Source organism: Colletotrichum paranaense (genome assembly GCF_030867605.1).
Source record: "Colletotrichum paranaense strain IMI 384185 chromosome Unknown Scaffold_3.1, whole genome shotgun sequence".
In the NCBI taxonomy this organism is placed as follows: domain Eukaryota; kingdom Fungi; phylum Ascomycota; class Sordariomycetes; order Glomerellales; family Glomerellaceae; genus Colletotrichum; species Colletotrichum paranaense.
The window spans coordinates 2528801-2549679 of record NW_026848961.1 but is presented as its reverse complement, the minus strand read 5'-3'; the positions used below and the strand labels follow the sequence as shown (position 1 = coordinate 2549679).

The 20879-nt window shown below is 50.5% G+C and overlaps 8 protein-coding genes across 8 annotated transcripts; 5 read left to right on the top strand and 3 right to left on the bottom strand.

Annotated features, from left to right (window-relative positions):
* Positions 1-1380: 1380 nt before the first annotated feature.
* Positions 1381-3434, top strand: CPAR01_04426 (uncharacterized protein; the record flags this gene model as incomplete). The annotated part of the gene is made up of 8 exons (XM_060488707.1): positions 1381-1791; positions 1848-1928; positions 1996-2079; positions 2134-2221; positions 2289-2382; positions 2448-2515; positions 2572-2800; positions 2864-3434. The coding sequence occupies 8 exons, from the start codon at positions 1381-1383 to the stop codon at positions 3432-3434; spliced, it is 1626 nt and encodes a 541-aa protein (XP_060352913.1).
* A 2682-nt stretch (positions 3435-6116) lies between these two features.
* Positions 6117-8091, bottom strand: CPAR01_04425 (cysteine synthase A; the record flags this gene model as incomplete). The annotated part of the gene is made up of 7 exons (XM_060488706.1): positions 6117-6689; positions 6753-7113; positions 7165-7225; positions 7292-7382; positions 7439-7562; positions 7638-7830; positions 7899-8091. 7 exons carry the CDS (start codon positions 8089-8091, stop codon positions 6117-6119), a joined length of 1596 nt encoding a protein of 531 aa, XP_060352912.1.
* Positions 8092-9279: 1188 nt separating this feature from the next.
* Positions 9280-11628, top strand: CPAR01_04424 (MFS drug transporter; the record flags this gene model as incomplete). Its single annotated transcript, XM_060488705.1, has 9 exons — positions 9280-9465; positions 9554-9687; positions 9741-9990; positions 10153-10328; positions 10388-10587; positions 10653-11010; positions 11068-11133; positions 11195-11248; positions 11313-11628. 9 exons carry the CDS (start codon positions 9280-9282, stop codon positions 11626-11628), a joined length of 1740 nt encoding a protein of 579 aa, XP_060352911.1.
* Positions 11629-12841: 1213 nt separating this feature from the next.
* On the top strand, positions 12842-14614 carry CPAR01_04423 (L-amino-acid oxidase; the record flags this gene model as incomplete). Its single annotated transcript, XM_060488704.1, has 1 exon — positions 12842-14614. The coding sequence occupies one exon, from the start codon at positions 12842-12844 to the stop codon at positions 14612-14614; it is 1773 nt and encodes a 590-aa protein (XP_060352910.1).
* Positions 14615-14921: 307 nt separating this feature from the next.
* Positions 14922-16823, bottom strand: CPAR01_04422 (uncharacterized protein; the record flags this gene model as incomplete). The annotated part of the gene is made up of 1 exon (XM_060488703.1): positions 14922-16823. One exon carries the CDS (start codon positions 16821-16823, stop codon positions 14922-14924), a length of 1902 nt encoding a protein of 633 aa, XP_060352909.1.
* Positions 16824-17659: 836 nt separating this feature from the next.
* Positions 17660-18661, top strand: CPAR01_04421 (short chain dehydrogenase; the record flags this gene model as incomplete). Its single annotated transcript, XM_060488702.1, has 1 exon — positions 17660-18661. The coding sequence occupies one exon, from the start codon at positions 17660-17662 to the stop codon at positions 18659-18661; it is 1002 nt and encodes a 333-aa protein (XP_060352908.1).
* Positions 18662-18805: 144 nt separating this feature from the next.
* Positions 18806-19508, bottom strand: CPAR01_04420 (uncharacterized protein; the record flags this gene model as incomplete). Its single annotated transcript, XM_060488701.1, has 2 exons — positions 18806-19227; positions 19319-19508. 2 exons carry the CDS (start codon positions 19506-19508, stop codon positions 18806-18808), a joined length of 612 nt encoding a protein of 203 aa, XP_060352907.1.
* Positions 19509-20071: 563 nt separating this feature from the next.
* On the top strand, positions 20072-20674 carry CPAR01_04419 (glyoxalase/Bleomycin resistance protein/Dioxygenase; the record flags this gene model as incomplete). Its single annotated transcript, XM_060488700.1, has 1 exon — positions 20072-20674. One exon carries the CDS (start codon positions 20072-20074, stop codon positions 20672-20674), a length of 603 nt encoding a protein of 200 aa, XP_060352906.1.
* Between the last annotated feature and the right edge of the window lie 205 nt (positions 20675-20879).

Genomic DNA, 20879 nt, shown 5'->3' with positions numbered 1-20879 from the left:
GATGCACACTGACGTCGCAGACTCACACGTATGGGGAGTCATGTCGTTGATCGAAGCAGGCACAGAACCAAGTCGCTGCCAACATTGATATACGTATCACAAGGTACCCTCAATGGCTCGAACCGGTTGATTCGTGGAGTGGCGAAAGGTCAATTGCAACTATTGAGATTGTGTGCAAGGGGAGAAGAGAGGGCATTGGAAAGTTGATCAAGTGACCGTTGGTAGCCCCTGCGACTGCCCTGACTCGTAGTCGTGTTGGACTTCCAGTCCGACAGTCAGTCCGCTGCATTGTTCGGCCGCCAACACATGCTCTGGTTTTCCGAACGGTAAAGAAGCTTTTCAGTGTACATTGACCCCAACCCAGACCGGCGCTGGCGTGATGATACCAAAGAACGTCAGGTTGGAGGGGCCTTGAGGGCCATCAAGGTTAATTATGTACGTACTACTAAGCCAGGGGGGTAAAATTCAGTAAGACTCATTCCTAGTCCACCTGCCGGCTTAAGGAGTCGGCGTCCTATCCCTGTTCTTAGAGAGGGCACTTACACAGTACCTGATCCTGTGGTACCTGCTCCTGCCAGGGGGTTGTGGGGACGTGAGTCTAAACTTAAGCCCCATGCTGATCCCTGCAAGTCAAGCTAAGCACTAGGTCAAAACGGCTTGTGGGACTTAGGTCCACTCAAGTCGATCAACCCTGGACAATGAGTGACACTGGTGGATCATATGGGCAGCCAGAGGCAATTCGCTGGGCTGTTCATGTACAGAGTACTATCCAGGCTGAATGAGCTCTGTCTGTCTAGTATGACCTACCTAAGTATGAAGACAATGAAGCTCAAGATATTAGGACTTGACCCAGCCATCCGGGACGATGACTGGCCTAATTACCTTATATCTTGCAGAACAGGGAGGAATGGTGCTTGAGGCATGCATTGCTGAGACTTCTATTTCGTGGTACAGTCGGCTGCCCTGTTCTGCTCACGACGGACCTTGTACCTCGCTTGTACAGTCGGAAGTGAATGATCAGGGTAATAGTGTGGGGCAGGATACTCGACGGCTTGCAGGACCTTGGGTACTGACGTGATAGGCCGTTTACCTAGACAGAACTGGACGAGGGTTTCCCATTGACTTACAAGCAAGAAACTGCACGACCCTGGAGGTGAGGCATTTTATAGCAGGCTGAAGGGCGTTGGCTGCTGTGCCTTTAAGCAGCTGTGGAGGCGATGCTCTAGGGGACCGGACATCTAGGACTAGCAGAAGCTCGATTGGATACTGCCAACGAGCGGCAGGCTAGCTATAAAGGAGGTGCGTTTTCTTCGACAGCTAGTTTGCTGACATGCCTTACGCTGTCAAACATCGTTTTCCATATCATCTCGAATTTCTACCATGGCGGCCCATGCTACCGACAATGAGGCTGCAGTCCATGAGGCTAGCACTGGAGCTGAACCGGGCGTCAAGCCAAGGAACGCCCTCCTCACTAGTGAGGCTGTGGATGACATCTCTGGGGATGATCATGAGCAGCGCATGAAGGACCGTGCCCTTCTCTCTGCCCAAGAAGAGAAGAAACTCTTGCGCCGCGTCGACTTCCGCTTGATGATCTTGTGCGCTATTATCTTCATGATCAAAAATGTCGATTCGAATAATGTCAGCATCACCTATCACCTCATTAGAAGCGGCAGAACTGACGCATGGCAGGTTGCAAATGCCAGAATCATGAACAAGGGCACTCCCCGGAACATCATGACGCAGCTCAAAATGACAGCCGATGACTATAACTGGGTCAGCACAATTTACAACGTGAGTGCTTTGAAGCTGATATACTGATTCGTGGTCAAGGCCAACATAATTCACAGATTCCGTTCATGATTTGCGAGATTCCCACCAACATGGTCGTGAAAAAGATGCTCCCCTCACGATTCCAGTCGCGCATCATGGTAAGCCCCGCACCGAGGAGCATCTTGCCTATAACCTGGCAATAGCACGACTTGCTGATCTCCATAGGTAACTTGGGGCATTGTGTTGGCTTGCCACGCTGCCGTTACATCTAGTGCTGGCCTCCTGACCGCCCGCTTCTTCCTTGGTCTTGTGAGCTGCCACCGATGTGGGTCCACATGATCAACGATACTGACTACCCAACAGGCCGAGTCTGGCATGTTTCCAGGTATTATTCTGCAGATGAGCTACTGGTACCGCGCCGATGAGATGACTCCTCGGCTCTTGATTTTCTGTGCGTGATCCTCCTCTCCATAATACTCTAGGGCTGTGAATAGAATAGGCCACTGAAGTAACAACAGACTCGTTCGAATTCTTCGCCAACATTGTTAGTGCTGTTCTAGCCTATGGATTCAGCGGTATGAACGGGCGACATGGCCTGTCTGGCTGGCAATGGTTGGTTTGCTTTTCCTCACATTGGCTGCCTCCAGCCCCTGACCCATCGCTAACTGGACTTGTAGGTTCTTCCTAGTTGAGGGTGTGATTACGATTGGCTTCGGCATTTTGCTTCTCTTCATCTTCCCTGATTGTAAGACCGTTAAGCTCAACCATCTCTGAATGATTTCTAATGAGACCGGTATTCAGTTCCCGAGCAGGCCAAATGGTTGTCCGACAAGGAAAAGCGGTTCCTCCAAGCTCGCCTACCACCAAATGCCCCTCGCTCTTCCGAAAGCAATTTCAAGGCGAGCGAGATCTGGGACACCATGAAAGACCAGCGCCTCTGGTGGTTCGCGTTCATCTGGGCCACTAAGACGATTGGTAGCACCGGTCTTTCGTTCTACTTACCCACCATTGTCGCCAGCCTGGGACTTGCGTGAGTGACAATCGATGCCGCAGCAAATGCCCGTAGTGCCTAGTCCTAACTCATGTTTGACAGTTCCATCGCCGAAAGCCAACTGCTCACCATCCCATCCTCAGTTCTGGCTATTATCCTCATTGCTATCAGCGGTTACTTGACCAACTCGTTGGCTGTGCCGTACCCCCTTGTGGCACTGGTGTACCTGGTCTCTAATTTAGCGTGCTACGGCGTTATGGTCGCATACCCGAACAACGGAGGCGTGTATGCTGCCACGCTGATTGCTGCGGGTGTCTCGCTGGCCTGGTTCGCTACCATGTGGCCATGGCGTCTTCAGACGACGTTCAGGGCAACGGGTTCGGCCTTTGCCATCGCATGGGTCAACGCCCTTGGCGGGATTGGTACTATTGTTGGTCCCCAGATCTTTCGCTCCAAGTACGCACCCGAGTATACAGTGTCGTTCGCGGTGGCCATGGGCATGACTGGCGCATGCATCCTCGCCATCTGCTGGACCTGGTGGATTACAAGGGAAACGGAGAGGCAGACCCGTCATCTGAGAAAGAGGCGTCTCGCCGCCCACAAAACCAACGAGGTCATTTTGGATGATGTTGACATCGATGCTGACTTCAAGACACCGAAGGTGCACACTTAGGCGATTGTCAGGCACTTTGTGCCTGCAGCCCGCTCGACTAGGCCCTGGGCATGATATGATCAGGTTCAAGGTAGCACAAGGTAATATCAACATATATGTAAAGTATGTATGTATATATATTAACACTCTTTTGGCCATGCTGGGCTGAAGTTTATGATGTCGAGCGTGTTGCCGGCTTTCTTATGTTCACAGGCTGCTTGGGGGTCTGGTAGTTCAGGGCCTCCGAAAGCTCGTGCAGAAGCCTGTGAATCATGCCAGTAATTTCTTTCCGGGAGTGAGAGCGACGGCGCATGAATGACGTTTTGCGGCGATTGTTGCTACCTCAGCCCAGCAATCTGTTCAAACCAAAGGATACAGGCGCGGTCATGATGAGCCATGCCCCTGATATTCACACCTCGGATTTCCGCAGCAGCTCGGAGAGCCGAGCAGTTGCGAAAAGATCCAACAGTGAGAGTGGGGCGGCTTCACGCCCCGATAAGACAGACGACTGCAATCCTGTCCATGCATAGGTTGACAGTAACGGTTTCATTGCGAATAGATGCACGAATGAGAAGCGTGATTTCTTGACCGTGTTGTTCTAAGACCACAGACCTTTTTGATCCCTCCAAGGCCTCGTATGATCACATCTCTCAACGCCAGGGCATATTAGTCCTGGCACCCAGCCTGTGCGCATCCGCGGACATATCCAATAGTAATGCCAGAGTTATAGCTTCGATGCCGGAAGCAACATCAGCGGTCCAACTTACAGGTCCAAGCATGACTGACAGCTCACTCAGCTTCTTTCAGGAAGCTGCTCCATCTAACATGTCACACCGTGGTCAAGAACCACTTACTTTTTGTCGGCAGGTCTTACCGATTTTGGACAGACCTCCATCTTACTTGGCAGTGCTGTTGCGTTTTCTATTGCCTGGAAATGCTCCCAGTGATAGTCCTCTGGTGTGCAAAATTGGGGGGATTAGTCCTGTATCACTGTGCTGTGAAGGTGGGCACAGGGATTGTCTTCCTCCGAGTTACCCTGGATGCATTCATAACCTCTCGGTGTAAGTGGCAAAATGCATGGGACGATCACCTTCTTCACGAGATATTCTTGTCTTAAAGTGACTGTGAGTTTCTAACATGACACAGATGTGCTACGATTTGTTCAAGCTGCTATCGTTCTCAACGCTAGCTGCTCAGGTACCTCCATATGCTATTTACATGAAGATGATGATATAGACTGGAGTTTTCAAGAATTTCCAACATGTAGTAGGCCTACGAGCGATGAATCTTGGGAAAGTGATACAAAATGACTTTCGAGTTGACGTGAGGTCACAAGATTGGGTTCACCATTGCGAGGGCGGGTAGGGTTTACACCAAGGTAGGGTAAGGTAAGGTAGGGACGAATCTCGCACCCAGTGTGTGACGACCACAGACTGGTGCATTTCCGAGCTGCAGGGCTATCCACAGCGCTGCATTAGACATATCCAACGCAGCTTTCGCCTCGAGCTCAGGTACATCAAGAGCAGGTTTTAATAATTATCCAAGGCGATTGATTAAGTTATCATACGTGGAAGATCAGAAGGCGCTGTAAGCGTAGTTCGCTTTATACAAAGACGAATGATTCTTCTCTTAGATTTTTTTTTCTTAAAAAAAAAATGCCTGAATCCATGCGGCCGCATCAGTTGATTAAGTTTGAACTTGAAGTTGAGTTAATTAAGGGCGAACCTTTGGGGTTTGACTGAGCCGATGGTTAAGTTGATTACCGAAGTTGCGTTGAGTGCACAAGTTGCACCTTTTGTGGGGCCAAAAAGTATCCCACCCGGGCCTTCAGCTCGTGTCATTGTACCCAACCAGTGACATTTTGTATGCCACTGGCTGACGTTGAGAGATTCGATCGCTTTGAAAATGCTCAACCATTTCAACGATTCATGGTGCAGGCAGATGCATTCACTGCCAACAAACAGGGCGCAGGCGGATGGCTCGTATAATCCTTCTCCGTGGAACGACAACATTGGAATGAAAATGGCAGGCAAATGTGACATCTGCTCACTTTTCGTCAGGAGATAGCTCGGTTGCCGAGCAAAAATCGCTCGGCCGAGCAGAGCTCGCAGCTGTCTGCTCTGTTAGGTTAGGTTGTCAACGAGGAAGCAGACGGCCATTGACAGGCGTGTAATCAGATTGATTGATTGATAAGATGCATGTAAGGTACTTCGACGTGATAAGATTGGACGAGCATGGTTCATGGGTACCGCATACGCGATCCCCACGCTGTAACCCTCCGGGTCTTCGGATACTCCACGTCTGCATCAAGAAGAAGCCTGCGCCGCCGTATTGGCATACATTTGAAAAAGCCTTGGTAGCCCTTAGCTTGCGCCTCAGCCTTTTAACCGAAGTAACCTTGGTGACTTCGTGACATACGCTTTCCAGCTCTCTTACGAAATAAGCTTACTTACTACCTCGTTCACAATCTGGCAAGGTGGTCCATTGAATGGAGGGGAAGTCGGATCTGGACATGTACGCGTACATCTCCATACTTGGTGACCAAGGATGTACGATGTACCGTCTCTCAAGTGAGAGGCACCCATAGCAAATGCAGGCAAGGAAGCGGCACAGAAACCTGATACAGGTGTTCACTAAAACAATCTAACGATATACTACTGGTGTTGCATGTAGCCTCCAATCTATCCTCTTGAGTACATGTACCTAGTGGGAAACAGATCCCACAGACTGCCCATGGCGAGCTGGAAAGTTGGGCTTCCCGCAGGGATCCTCCAACTGCAAGCCCACCTTCCGCATGGCCCGGATCCCGCCGTTCATACTGTCTGCAGCGTATCCTTTCGCGCGGAGAACACTGGTGGCAACGCGGGCGGAGTCCCCATCATAGCAAATGATGAGCGAAAGCTTGCCCCGAAGCTGAGAGCAGATGTCTTCGTTCTCAGAGCTAAGCTTGGCCTCAAGCTCTCGCCAAAGCGATGCCAACACTTTTGGATCTGTGAAGGGGCTCGGAGTGCCTGACTGAATAAGAGGGAAGTTTACAGATCCGGGGAGACTGAACTGGTCGAAGTCCTCGGGTTGGCGCAAGTCAACCACGATAGTGTCTGGCGACGGAGCTATGATTCTTTCCCAGCCTTGCCGCTCATCAGAACGTCTCTTGGACAAGAAGAAAAGGAGATCTCTGGTGAGAACCTTGTCCAGACGGTAAAAGTCGTTTAGGGCCATTAGTGGATCCTTTTCCCAGGCCGAGTCATAGCGGTACAAGTCAACATCACTCAATTCCTAGGCGTTGCTGGATTAGCAGGATGTAGCATACCGCGGGTATGATGAAGAACATATGCATACCGAGTTTCTGATCGGAGGGAACTGCTCAGCTTCCAGCTTGGCAAAATACTCATCCATGTATTGGTACGGGAGGTCGCAACACAAAGTGACGCAGTGAATCTGGCCGTCTTCCCCTGCAAGCTCACTCAAGGTCCCTTCCTTCCTTCTTTTCTCAATGAACTGATAAAGTCCTTGGAGATTAAATCCGGAGGAGGGGCCGCAAACAATGCCGTTCCGGCAAAGTTCCAACGAAAGCGAGTATGAGGGGTGAGATGCAACCTCCTCGATATGATCCACAGCTGACTTCCAGGGAAAGTTGACCGGAGCTAGGAGAGCCAGAGACCGTGGTCCTGGAACTCTGTCGCCTGCGGCAGTGCACACGCTGTGAATGCTGTTAGAAGGCACTATGAAGCGGGCGCATTGGATTCCTTACCCCAAACGGAACACAGATGGGTTCTTCTCCTTGAAGAAGCTCCCTAAGCCTGACATTGTGCCTGGATACCATAGTTTTAGTCTTGTGACGTTGAAGGCATCTCAAAGCTTTTGTAAATTGGGTGTACCAGAAGTTCCCATTCCTGCGCAAATGAGGCTTATTTCTGGGAGTTGTTCCAGAATCTGCGGACCTGTCCATCGCATGTGAGATTGCCAGTTCTAGAAGGCTTGATTAGCAACTGTAAAAAATCCGTGACTTTAGGCAGAAATCTCACCAGATCGTTGTTATACTGGTCCGGGTTGAGCACGGATTCAGATTCCTGGGCCCAGCGGTACGCAGCTCGAATGCCGCCACGCTCGTCGTTCGGTTCGGGTTGCGACGGACCGCCGAATAAAGTACTGTGACAGAGCCATATTGAGCATCATCATGGTGCACAGAAAAGGATGTCACTTAGCCAAATCAGCTCAACTTACATGTTAAGACCAAAGAATTGCATCAATTTCAACTTCGCTGCTGTCGTCTTATTGCTTAGGAAAGCGTGAACATCTCCCAAGTCGTAAAGAACGCGAGACATCAAAGCCATGGAAATGACTGTTGACCCAGAGCTGTACTCAACTACCGTCTTGGTCTTATCGGGCGCAATTCCATGCTCCAGGAGATTGAGAGCTTCGTCGAATCATAGATCAGCACCTCTGATTTTGTCTTTTGTAAGAAGGTCTTCTCGACTTGATTACCTGGCATAGATTTGACATTGTTTGCTGGGTGCATAGTCATCATTTTGGCGTAGATGCGGACGCCATCTTTTCGGTAAGGATTGAGGGAGTTGGGAAGCTCCACAAGAGGCAGTGGTGGTGCCCTGTCAGGATTGAAGTAGTCCTTAACAGAGTCAGGGCCCTTATAAACGTTGAGATTGTTTCGTGGCTGCATCTCGAGATTGTTGTTGCAAAAAGAAGTAACTAATGCGTGAGAAGTTTCTGTTAGGAAATGTGTAGCTGGGGAAACGTTCAAGTGTAGGAATGATAGCCGATGAACTTGGTGCTCCAGTCGGAATGATGTTATATTTCAGGGCAGACTGTTCTATGTACTCAACTAAAGCAGCGAGCCTTGATATTCTCGCATATTCATGGCTGGACCAAACACCCAAATACACCAATGAACGATCTATCTGAACCATTCGACCGCTTCCGAGCCTGGCGATATTACATCACGTCTACACTCTACCCTCTCCATCGGACGCGGCAGGGGGCCTAAGAACTCACGAGTGATTTTCGCCGTCAGAAATCGATCACACCAAACAAATGGCTCACTGGGTCAGTCATGACTCAACTGACAGGAAGTCAGCTTAGCTATGAGAGGTTCATGTTGAAGCTTCCCATACTTACACGATGATATTGTCAACGAAGGGATCGCGAAATGCATACCCCGGTCGCGAATTGACGCCCCACATTCCCCTATAACCTATAGACGTTGTGACGGCCAGGTCCGATAACACCGAAGGGATCCTCTTTTGTCCGAGTGCGACCTGACATTGCTTGTTCTGCGTGATGATCTGCATCATGTAACCTTGAAGGCCCGTCCCATGGAACTATTAAAGTCTTGGGGGTGTGGATCTATAAAGTAAAGACCTGGCATCGAGCGACATACCTGTCAGTGAAGACCACATCGCAGTAGGCATCCAGACTGTGACGGCGGATGGCGTGTGGAGCAAGCACAATCTTTTAAACTGTTAATGGCAACAAGACCGATGAACAGCGGTAAAGATCTCTACCAAACTCAAAAAAGGAAAACCCGGCAATTCCAGCGCAACGTCATTACCAAACACTTTCCTGCTCCACTGACCCTGGCCACTGAATTCGCAATGCTGCGCGTACGGCTGCGGAGTGCTTTACTGCCAAGCAACAAAACGATCTGCCAAGAGGTTCAGAATGTCCTGCCACGTCATTTGAAGCTTTCGAAAGAGTTTGACGTTGGTCTCCATGAAATCTCCGGGCTATAATTTGCTCCAAGATATCGCTACAGACACAAGTAGCCAGATAGTCAATGGATGAATAGATACGAATTTTTGAAGCATCTTTCGCCCAGATCCGCGCATCTTACCAGCTATCTTTTCTAACAATGTTTAAGAGCACCAACTCAGCGAACCGCACCACTCAGGAGGCTGCGGACATCAATGCCAGCAACCCCGAAAGCTCCCATACGCCAGATACGGCGCTGGAATCGCCGACGCCCACAGACAAGAGAGCAGAAAAACACATATTCAATGAACAGACAAATTATGTGTCCAAAGTTAAGGTCATCACGGTAAGTCACCCCGCCTCAAAGGACGTTCAGATTGCAATCTTGATTTTACCCCCCGATGTGATGAAGTGACACACACTCACAAGGACAGATTTTTCTAGCATGCGCCAGCGTGGATCTCGTAGCACTGATGGACCAGACCACCTTGGCAGCTAGCCTGTCTATTGTTGGCAATTACCTCCATGCAGGACAACAGCTATCCTGGCTCGCTAATGGCTATTTCATGTACGTTTTGTTTCGGCTGATGACGACTCTTCCTGATCGATACGTCTGCATAGCACATCCACAGTCGGGCAACTCTTGTACGGCCGTCTGTCGGACATATGGTCGCGTAAGGTCATTCTAATGGTCGGGCTGGCCATCTTTGGCCTTGGGTCTCTTGCATCCTCCCTGGCCCAGACAGCTACACAGCTGATTGTTTTCCGCTGTTTTACGGGTCTTGGCGGTGGCGGACTCATGACAGTTGCACAGATGATCGTTAGCGATGTAGTGCCTCTTCGTGAGAGGGGGAAATATCAGGGTATTTTGGTAAGTTTCTCCAGCCGGTCACTTTTACAACTCCACTCTAGACTCTATTCCCTGCCAGAGTATCAGATTTGATCAGATATTCTTTTCTCGCCGGGTAGATGAATACTCACGCCCCCATCCCCTGCAACAGCCCCTGTTCTGCTAACATCTTGGCTTCTCCAGGGCGCCGTCACTGCATTGGCCAACGGAATAGGCCCGGTCATCGGCGGCACTTTATCCTCCAAGGGGGGCGACTCATGGCGCTGGATCTTCCGTCTGAATCTGCCCCTAACGGCGCTATCTGCGGGATGCGCACTATTCTTCATGCCCCTCAGAAAGGTCGAAGGGGACTGGAAAGTGTTAGTTGTCTTCTTATTAACCCACCCCGCACAAGCTGACCAAATGCATCTCAACTTAGAAAGACACGAGCCATTGACTTCGTAGGCATCTTTCTTGCATTGGCTGGCACCACGAGCTTGATGCTTGGTTTAACCTGGGGCGGTGGCGAGTACCCCTGGGCCTCTGCAGCCGTCCTCACTACCCTAATCGTTGGCGCCTTCATCTGCGTCATCTTTGTTTTGTGGCAGTGGAAGGGACCAAAATACCCGCTCGTGCCTCGTAAGATCCCACGTCTCCCTTGCTTACGCTTATAGAACTAACCTATATCCTTCGTACTTACATAGTGGACATCTTCCGCGCCCGAATGACCATTGGTGCATGCATTACAATGGCCATAAACGGCTGGAACTTTGTCGTTCAGGTCTACTACATTCCCACTTTCTATCAGCTCGTCTACAACTATGGGGCCACTAGGTCTGGTGTGATGCTTCTTCCCATCACCCTGGTTCAGACCGCGAGTAGTACTCTCTCTGGACTCATCGTCCACTGGGTGGGACGTTACCGCGAGTGCATCTTGTTCGGCTGGCTCTGCTGGTCGGTCGGTCTGGGTCTCATGTCCACTCTCAACGAAACTTCCGGCCTAGGAAAGCAGATCGGCTATTCCCTGCTCATTGGCTTGGGTGTGGGAAATACTCTTCAGCCGTAAGCATCTAGATTTCGCCCGATGACCGTGTTGTTTACTGATGCGGACGTCGACAGTGCCCTGGTAGCCATCCAAGCGGGCGTCCCAAGAAAGGACATGGCCGTTGTCACATCCTTCCGCAAGTTTGTCATCTCTTGGCTCTGGACTGAAAATGTGACAGTGCGACTTACGCTAGTGACACAGCTTTGTTAGGAACTTGGGGGCTACATTCGGACTTGCCATTTGCGGCACAATTTTGTAAGTCAGCTTCCCAGAGGCATTCACGACTCGCTCTATCGAGCGATGTACTAACATTCCCAAGAAATAACATTGTCAAGAACTCTGTCAATGGCCTGGATCTAAGTGCAGAACGACGAGACTCCCTTCTCAGCAACCCACAGCAATACTTGTCGTCGCTTTCCGACGAAGAAGCGCAACGTATTCGCGACGTTCTCGCGCCTGCGTATCAACGATCGTTCAAGGTCATTTTTGAGCTTGGTTCTGGCTTGGCAGCAGCAGGTTTCTTCGTCGCATGGGTCTTGATGCCACACATTGATTTGGCCCGCCCTGACGACCACAAATTAAAAGAGGAGGGCCATCAAGCGCAACTCAAAGGGAACGCAGAAAAGTCCCCATGATTATTGGTGAGGCTGGCGAAGAGTGTGCTACGTCTTCAGCCAGGGCATCTCTAGGGCAATCCGAAAGAAAGCCTCCAGCGATAGGAGATTGGTAAAAACTTGCGGGGCAGGCCGGAGTCGGCTCAGTTTCTTTTACTCGACAGGGCAAGATCAGCGCTTTCTGGAAGCTGACTGGCTTGATTTTTGGAATTACATTGACTGAAAGCGCTTGGTCGGATTGTTACGAAGCTCACTAGTAGCACTCGATCGAGCTTGACTTGGAAATCAAATAATTCTACCAAAGTGCTTTGCGTCTACATGGTTTGATAAGGGTTGACTGGAGCAGAATCCTAGCGTTCAGTGACACCATGGCTGAACATGAGGCCATATCCCACCGTCTGCTACCTACATCATGTAACAGTAAACCCAATGCTGATGCGGCAACGCCTGTCCTTGATTGGTGACCGCAAAAAGACCCAGAAATCTTCACTGTGCCCAAAGCTGCTGACACAAGATCCTTGTTGATGTATGATTAGATTGATAAGCATTCTAGCCGCCATGTACTCCATCAGACTAATGCACTCCGCGGACCACAAACCTAAATCTTCCCGGGGTGCCAAGGTCATCTAAATACACGCCATATGGTATCTCCGAAGTGGCCCGACTGTCCGAGGCGGCGAGGTGTTTCTACAATGCAACCCGAATCCGAGCATTTCCCTTACGTGAAGTATGGGAACATGCAATGCAACATAGCCCCAGCCGTTGGAACGCCGGAGTGGGCCAACGCAAGTACCTAGTCTGTAAGTATACATCCGTACTCTAATTTCCAGGATCCCGAAAGTAGGCAAGATCGTGACATCAAGGTTCGTCTCCAACTATCGCCTCCTTGGACTCGACAACTACCTGACTGCATGCAACAATTTTAATCACTCAGTCACAGTGAATTTCCGACTGGGACTCGGAGGTAACTTAGAATTCGGGTTGCAGCTATACAGGCAAAACTTTTCAATCATTGTCACCAGTCCTGAGTACGTGTCAACATGCGTGATGAGAGGTTTGTAAATGGATTCAGTCCCACATCACAGTGATAGGAATATAAGCCATCGAGTTCCGAATCCGGATCTCAAGATTCATCATTGTCGCCCTTCCAAGTCGCTAGGCTCCCCAGAGTGACAGATATTGTTTATATGCAAACATCACAATTCTCTATCTATCAGCTCAGCCATTCCCCAAGATGATCCTTCATACAAGCTCAGTCGTGCTGGCTGCGCTGTATGCCGGCTCAAGCCTTGCAGCCGCCGACTCCCAAAGACCACTGCTAAAGGACTTTGACGCTCTGGGCGCTTGGTTTGAGGAAGTAGCCGCTATCAATGCCACTTCTGGCCTTCAAGATGCCGAGCAAGCCAAGAACACCACCGTCGCCATCATCGGAGCGGGTATCACGGGCCTAGCCACGGCCCTTATGCTCGATAGTGTTGGTGTGCACAACTGGGAGATACTCGAGGCTAGTCACCAGATCGGTGGACGCTTGCGGACTATATACGTCGGAAACACCCAAGAATGGGCAGAAATGGGCCCTATGCGTCTTCCATACAAGATCAAGTACAAGAGTGACAATGCGACCCTCGAGTACTCTGATCATGCCATGACGTTCCAGCTCGCAGATTGGCTCAATGAGATGAACGAGGACAGTCACACCGACCTGAACATCAGCTTTATCCCCTGGATCCAACACTCGCCTAATGAGTTGCTAGCGTTGGGCACTGGCAGACATCCCGATGGCAGCATCCCTACTCGTGCCGATATTGCCGCAAATTCGAGCCTTGGCAAGCCAGCACCAATGAATACACAGGAGTACAAGGACGTCAAAGCGAAGATGAGCGAGATTCTTCTTAACGAAGAAACACTCAGAGAGATCCAAAGAGACGTATGGAGAGTACACGGGCGCGCTATGAAGAGAGGACTCGACGATGTTAGTCAGCAAAGCATGATGCGCAATGTTTGGAACGCGAGCGCCGAGGTAGCGGACGCCATTCACGGTGCTACTGATTACGACGTCTTCTGGGACGAGATGCATCACAACTCGAACTTGGCACAGGATGGCAGCAAGGGCACCTTGGGCGAGACAGAGTGGCGATGTGTCGATGGCGGCTTTAGCCGCTTCTCTGATGCTTTCCTACCACACGTCCAAGACCGCCTCGTCCTAAACCGTCAGGTCCGGGCGATTGAGGCTGTCAAAGATGGTCAGAACATGGTCACAGGCACAAAGGTCTCTTGGGTCGACGTTGATTCCAACAGAACCCAGACAAAGCCAGGCCCTCAACAGAGCAAAACTTACGACTATACAATGCTCGCAGTGCCTTTCACCATGACGCGAATGATGCGCCTTCCGTCCTTCTCGCCCACGCTGTCGCGGGCGATGGCTGAGCGTGGCCTCCGCTTTAAAGACGCCTGCAAAGTTGGATTGCTCTTTAGCGAACGTTTCTGGGAGAAAGGTGACCGTCCCATATTTGGTGGTTACTCAACGCCTCCTGACGCAGCTGTTGGAGCTCTCTACTACCCAGTGTACGGACATAACGAGTCGGGGCGCCCAGGTCTCATTCTGCACTATCGTGGAGGCGATTGGAGCAGCCGTTTCGCCAGTCTCAGCGAGGAACAACACGTCAGTATGGTCCTAGACGCTATTGCTTCTTTACATGGCGAGCAAGTTCGAGAGCTATACACGGGCGTCTATGAGCGTTTGTGCTGGCTGGACGAGCCATTCATCGCCACTGCTTGGACACGCCCGGATGTGGCTCAGCATGCGTTGTATATCCCGGCATACCATCAGACTGAGTCGAATGTTATTGTACTCGGTGAGCATACGGCTCCCACACATGCGTGGATCAGCTCCTCTCTTTACTCTGCCGTTCGTGGTGCCGTTCAACTATTGCTTGAGATTGGTTTAGTCGATGAAGCTAAGCAGCTGAACCAACGGTGGATGGGACGATGGATTGATATGGAGTAGAATATAGTCGCCTGAATGTAGGAAGATTTAAGGGTTTGTGGATAAAAGTTATTTGTTGAAGGAATGTATATGAGAGAAGAGCCGGTGGCGATAACTTGAGATACCTAGTCCAGATAGCAGTGTAAGACCCGTCAAATCTTGCCGACGTAATGAGATTTCACTCAAAAACCATTGCAACAAGCGACGCTTTGAAAACCATCTATGTGAACCGCTTTCTCGTCCTCAAGTCTTCAATCTACCAAGCCATTGTCTTGCTGGAGCAAATCTGGATCGCAATTGGAAATAAGATAGCATATGTGCAATTCACCTACATAAGAATTGGGCCACCGCCAAGACTACCACCAACCTCCGGCACTTTCAATATGCCTTCGCTCACCAGATCGATTGCTAGCCTACTCAAAAGTCCATCACAGCCCCTCGCCGCAAGTATGCCTACCGCAACCGGCAGCTTCTCCCTATGACCGGTGAGGGTGCTGAAGCTGGACACCTCACCCACTGGGTATATCAAGTCAGGGCATCCGGAAAAGACAGACATTCGGGCCGCTGAGAAGCCAGCGAATGGCGCTGGTGGCGCTATGTCGTATCGGTTCCTCGGAGACTGCGTCCCAGTCTTGCCAGCATATAGAATGAGCCCGGATGAGCATTGCAGGGTGTCGTTGACCGGAGGTAGGATATGATCATTGAACCAGTTCATGAACATTGTCTTGTTCTGCATGGCCTCATCCCAGGAGTAGTTGGCAGCCCAAGCCCATCGTGCCAGTGGGGATGGGTTTACAAACGGCTGACGACCATCAAATTGTTTGGCATAATCTGCAAAGAATGGCTGGACCACCGCATCGTCTTGACCCTTCCCAGTCAGAATTGGGTAAGTGATGTTGAAAGTCTCGGTGAAGTTGAGTTTGGCGTTAGGGTTCGTTTCGCGCGCGTCCCAGCGCTGAGCCACGTTCAAAGCGCTCACGTTCCCACCCACAAACTTAGCCAATGCGGTCGCGAAGTTGTTTAAAAGTAAACCTGCCTCAGTGCTGGAGTTGGGATACGACACCGTCATGATCTTGGTCGGATACTTCGGCTTCAATTCCGCCAGAGAAGTGTAGTTGGAGCCATATGTGACAGCCTGAAGTTTATCCCACAGCTTTGGGTCTCGGGCAAGGAAGCCAACAGTATCCAGAGGCTCAGATAGCGGCATGATGTGATCGGCACTCACAGCTCCGTGCGATGCTCTATTGCCAAAGACGCCATTGACGCCTGCAGGGCTACGGATGCTGCCCCCTGTATCAGTTCCGACGGCAGCGTCGAGCCAACCATAAGAAGCAACAGAAGCACCTGCGCCCGAGCTCGAAGAGGATGGGTCCTGATAGCCATCTCCCCTCGGATTGAAAGGACTATGGTAGTCAACCCAGTCCACAGTAGCAACTTCGCTCGTTGCAAACTGGGACAACTTCTGCGTACCTACGACGATGGCGCCGGCTTCAATTAGTCTCGAGATGGCTGTTCCCGTGACGTTATTGGCCGGGTATAAATGATACCATGCGCGGTTCCCATTTGACTTTTTAACTCCGGCCAGCGAGAAGATGTCTTTAACGGCAATGCGGACACCAGCCAGTGGCTTGATATTTGAAGGCTCGTAGTATAATCGTGAAGGCACGCCAATGGTGAACGTAGCTGAACCGGGAATCTTTGCTGACAAGACTTGAAAAGTGCCATCATTGTTGTCTAGCAAGGCTTCGGTGAAGGCACCGGCAGTATCGTCGTAAAGACGGTACGCTTGATGTAGATCTCCGGTGCCTTTGCGCAGAAAGTAAGGGCCCTTCGGCACGTTAGACCTCGTTGTAAAGCTGACCACTGTCGAAAGTATCTCATTGGTAGTTTGAATGTCTTGAGCTATTGATGTGTCCGAGTTGTTTGTCTGATTGAGGAGCAGCCGCATGAATCCGGATTGAAATACGTCGTCAGTCTCCTTCCAAGCGGTGAAAATTTGGGACACACTATCTCCCCGGCTCGCAGCTGGCAGGACCGCGACCGGAACAAAATCCAGGATATCCTCGACGTCTTTAGGGACACCAGATTGGAGCGAGAGAGTTGCAGCGATGTGGGGGCTGATGAAGTATGGGATTCCGTTCAAAAGAAGAGTTAAGCCAGTGGATGTGATCTGCGATATGGCTAATGGCAATGCCATCAAAATCCATACTCGGATCATTTGCATTTTCATTGTCACAACCAACAGATGTAGAAAGTTGATTAGGTACACAACTAAGCTCAGAAAGTGATATCGCCCACAGAGAGGATGATTATTTAACGAAAGCCAAGGCCACGCTCAATCACCAAACATACAAGGTACGCCCGAGGACGGCAATTTGGCTAATCTCATGCCTCGAGTACTTGCCGTAGGTGATCGCCCGAGAACCGGGCCTGCGCCCCCCCTCCCCTCTTCTGCCAAGTTATCATAGACGAAGTAGCTCGGTGCATTCTATTTTTTCGAGGCCCCATAATGAGTCCACATGGAGTCAACTTCACCTTGAGAGCTGCAGAAACGCACAGGGATCCGCCAAGAGTTGGTGCAAAAGTGGTACCTTGCTCTCGTCTCTCAGCGCTGCAGAGAACTACATGTATTCTCCACGCAGGATATCACCATGGGACGTATCACCGGGGCTTTCTCCGATGCGTTCGTACCCGGATGGCGTAGTCAGGATCTCATTGCACACCGTACTAAAGCCGAGCTTACACGGAGTGCTAGGATCTCGCAGGCACAACTCACTCTTTACCGTAGCTATCACTGCTAGCTCCTGCAAGGGCATCACCCCTGCTACCTCATTGTAAAAGTGCGTGATTATTCCAGATACGCTGAAGGATTGAAGGAAGTGGCGTATGTCGCGCGGTACGCGGCGAATGATTTTCCCCGGTCTATGGCATGTAATGTTGTCTTTTTTACTTTTGTAGATTCAGGTGGGGTAAGCGACACGGACTCATACTCCACAAAAGTCTTGTCCGTGCATGTTGACACTATCACGTCACATCTTACACCTCACGAACTCCCCCGCACACTCAATGGCGTACATTCAAACTATCATTTATATCGTTGGTCTCTTGACGCTCAGTCTTGCCGGTCTTAAAGCAGTGAACTGGATTTCCATCTACACCCTTCCTTCGAGACTCCGCATCTATGCCCACATCTCTCCGAACGGCGATGCGCCCTGGGCCCTTGTGACGGGTGCTTCGGACGGCATTGGCCGCGCTTTTGCATCTGAATTGGCGACACAAGGGTTCAATGTCGTACTTCATGGACGAAACCATGCTAAACTTACGGTCGTTGCGTCTGACTTCCGAAAAAGATACCCCGCAAGGTCTTTCCGCATACTGGTGGCAGACGCGAGTGCCGTGCCAGGTGTAAACTACAATGGGGTTGAGCGGCCACTTCAACCCGTCGATTCATCACAGGCTCCCCCGGATTTTGCATCAATACAAGCGGAACTTCGTGATTTACATCTTACTGTAGTCATCAACAATGCGGGAGGTGGTCCCACCAACCCGGTCTTCTCGCCTCTCGTCGACTGCTCAACGGACAGGATCGCCAGCAACGTCAGCCTGAATGCGCTCTTCCCACTTCATCTTACAAGAGTGCTTCTCCCGGTTCTCCGCCAGAACGCGCCGGCCCTGGTGATGAACATTAGCTCCATGGCAGACGAGGGATTCCCTCTACTAGCGTCTTACAGCGCTAGCAAGCAGTTCCTCATGACTATGACACGTGCCGTGGGTCTTGAGCTGAAACTTGACGATGATAGTAGCAATGTGGAGTTGCTAGGTGTCCGGATAGGTCGAGTTACGAATGTTTCGCACTTGAAGGAGGCTCCGTCGCTATTTACGCCCGATTCTCAGACTATGGCCCGAGCCGCCCTGGCACGAACCGGTCGTGGGCATGGGATAGTTGTTGGATATTGGGGCCATGCGCTGCAGCAAGCCAGCTCTAGCTTCTTACCGAGGTGGGCTAAAGACCAAGTCATGATGGCTATAATGCGTGAGCAAAGAGCTGGAGAGTTGAGAAAACAGTGAAATAAGACATGTATTTCTCATGCAGGCGGCGCTTATGGAAGAGCACCTGTCAATCTGTCTCTGTATGGCATGCAATCATAATGAAGGGGTGAACTTAACAAGTACTTTGGCAGAAAGTCTTTTGTTATCAACGTTGACGACATATTAACCCAGTCTGCCCGCTACATCAATCATGTATCTCAAATCTCCTGCTGCAGAGCTCCCAATGACCAGAATACCTATTCCGTACTCAGAATCGCCGCTGGCGGTGATTTTTCCTACCGGGAAATGCATCAATATGTGGCCAATGAAGCGCCTATCAGAGAATTGATCACTCACAGAAAACACCTCAAGAAAGTCGATACGAGGCTCGGTTAAGCGCTGAGTTGAGGAGCCCATGATGATGTGAACAGCAAACGGCGAGTCGAAGCTCTTCCCGTTCACCAACTCCATATGGACCGATCCAAGCAAGACCAGTTCAGTCTTACTGCTCGTGCCCATGCGTTGGGTTGCCGCAAACCCTTTCGAGATACTGTGCCTCCTTGACGTCACTGAAGACCATGCACCCTCTCTGCATTTTGATATTTCTGTCGAGCATAGCACGCATAGGGCTTTGGTTAGCATAGAAAAAGACGCCCTTCAATTAATTAGATCACCGCGGGGGAAGAACTATCTTACCTGCAGTTCCATTAAATGTCCCGCTAGGACTGATGAAGGTTGCTTGATTCGAGAATACCTCGGTGGCTAGTCGATCTCCTGCATCCTCAACTTTGGAATCCGCGAGCTCATAGAAAGTAGCGATGAGGCTTTTGGCCTGGGAAGTGATAGAATCAGACAACCAGTCGGTGGCGTTCGTGACGTAGCTCATTTTTTGTCAGGATTTGTTCGAAAAGTGATTGATATCATGACAGAGTAGTATGACAATGTGGCCAAGTAAATCTCGAAGAGAGAAGTTGTGGTGTAACAAGCTTCGAAGTAAGTAAATTCTTATTCGTGGATATAGCATGGCGAGCTGGAGATAAGAGAGAAATACTGTCAGCGTCAGATCACACACCTGTGGCTCGACGGTACGTCGCGTTTTAGGAAAACGCGAAGACGCATTTGCCCATTCGCTTTTCGTCGCCTTTTCGTCTCTTCGGGATCGGGCTCGGGGTAGAGTTCTGAAGGATACCATCAAAGGATTGAGACGTTAGTCTCGACCAAGGTAGTCGGTCAGTTGGTGCTATTGCCTACATTTCCTTAAAGTGCCTTAAAAACGAGGGGAAACAAATGTCGTCAACTTTCCTGCTTCAATTTTTCACTTACATGAACTTTTGCTCAACACAATTATCTACCGTAATAGCTGCACGCTCCAAAGCACGATCGTCATCAACCTACAAAGTACTCCAAAGCTGAACTTAGAAGAAGACTGGTCAGAATTGGAAACAAAGCATGTCAGAAATTTGCAAGGTTATCGACTACGATGCTCCAGTTGGCAAGGTCAAGAGTCCATCGGGCCTCGCCCACGTTGTACTACGAACCGGCAACCTCCCCCGCATGGTTGACTTTTACACCACGTTCCTCGGGGGCAGCGTCACCTACGGCAATGAGATGATATCATTCATCACCTACGACAACGAGCACCACCGTATCGCTTTGATCGGAGTTCCAGGAACGGCGATCAAAAACCCGGCGAGCTGCGGCCTTGAGCACATCGCCTTCTCTTTTGATACTCTAGAGGCTCTGCTGCTCGCCTACCGCCACCGTAAGATTCGGGGCATCGAACCCGTCTGGTGTGTCAATCACGGCCCTACGACTAGCATCTACTACAAGGACCCGGATGGCAACATGCTGGAAACGCAGGTCGATACCTTTGATACGGTCGACGAGGCCACTGCGTTCATGATGAGCGACGCCTTTACCGAGAACCCGATTGGTGTAGACTTTGATGCCGACGAGATGATTGGGGCCCTGCGCGCTGGAGGGGACGAAAAAGTGTTGAAGAAGCGGCGCGAGATTGGCCCGCGCGGATTGCCGGACTTTTCGAGCATGTGATATTATTTTGACTTAGCCGATGAGACTGTTCGTACTTGTTGTGTAGTAGTAGTCACAATTGTCACAAGGAGTTTAGCTTGGGGTTACTGCAAGACTGAGAGTACAACATCCCGGGCTCGACTTCGGCCTTGGCTGTGAGGCTATTGGACTGTCGGGTCCAGAACTCCATGTTATTACATACCCCTGATCCGGGTTCGGCCCTGGT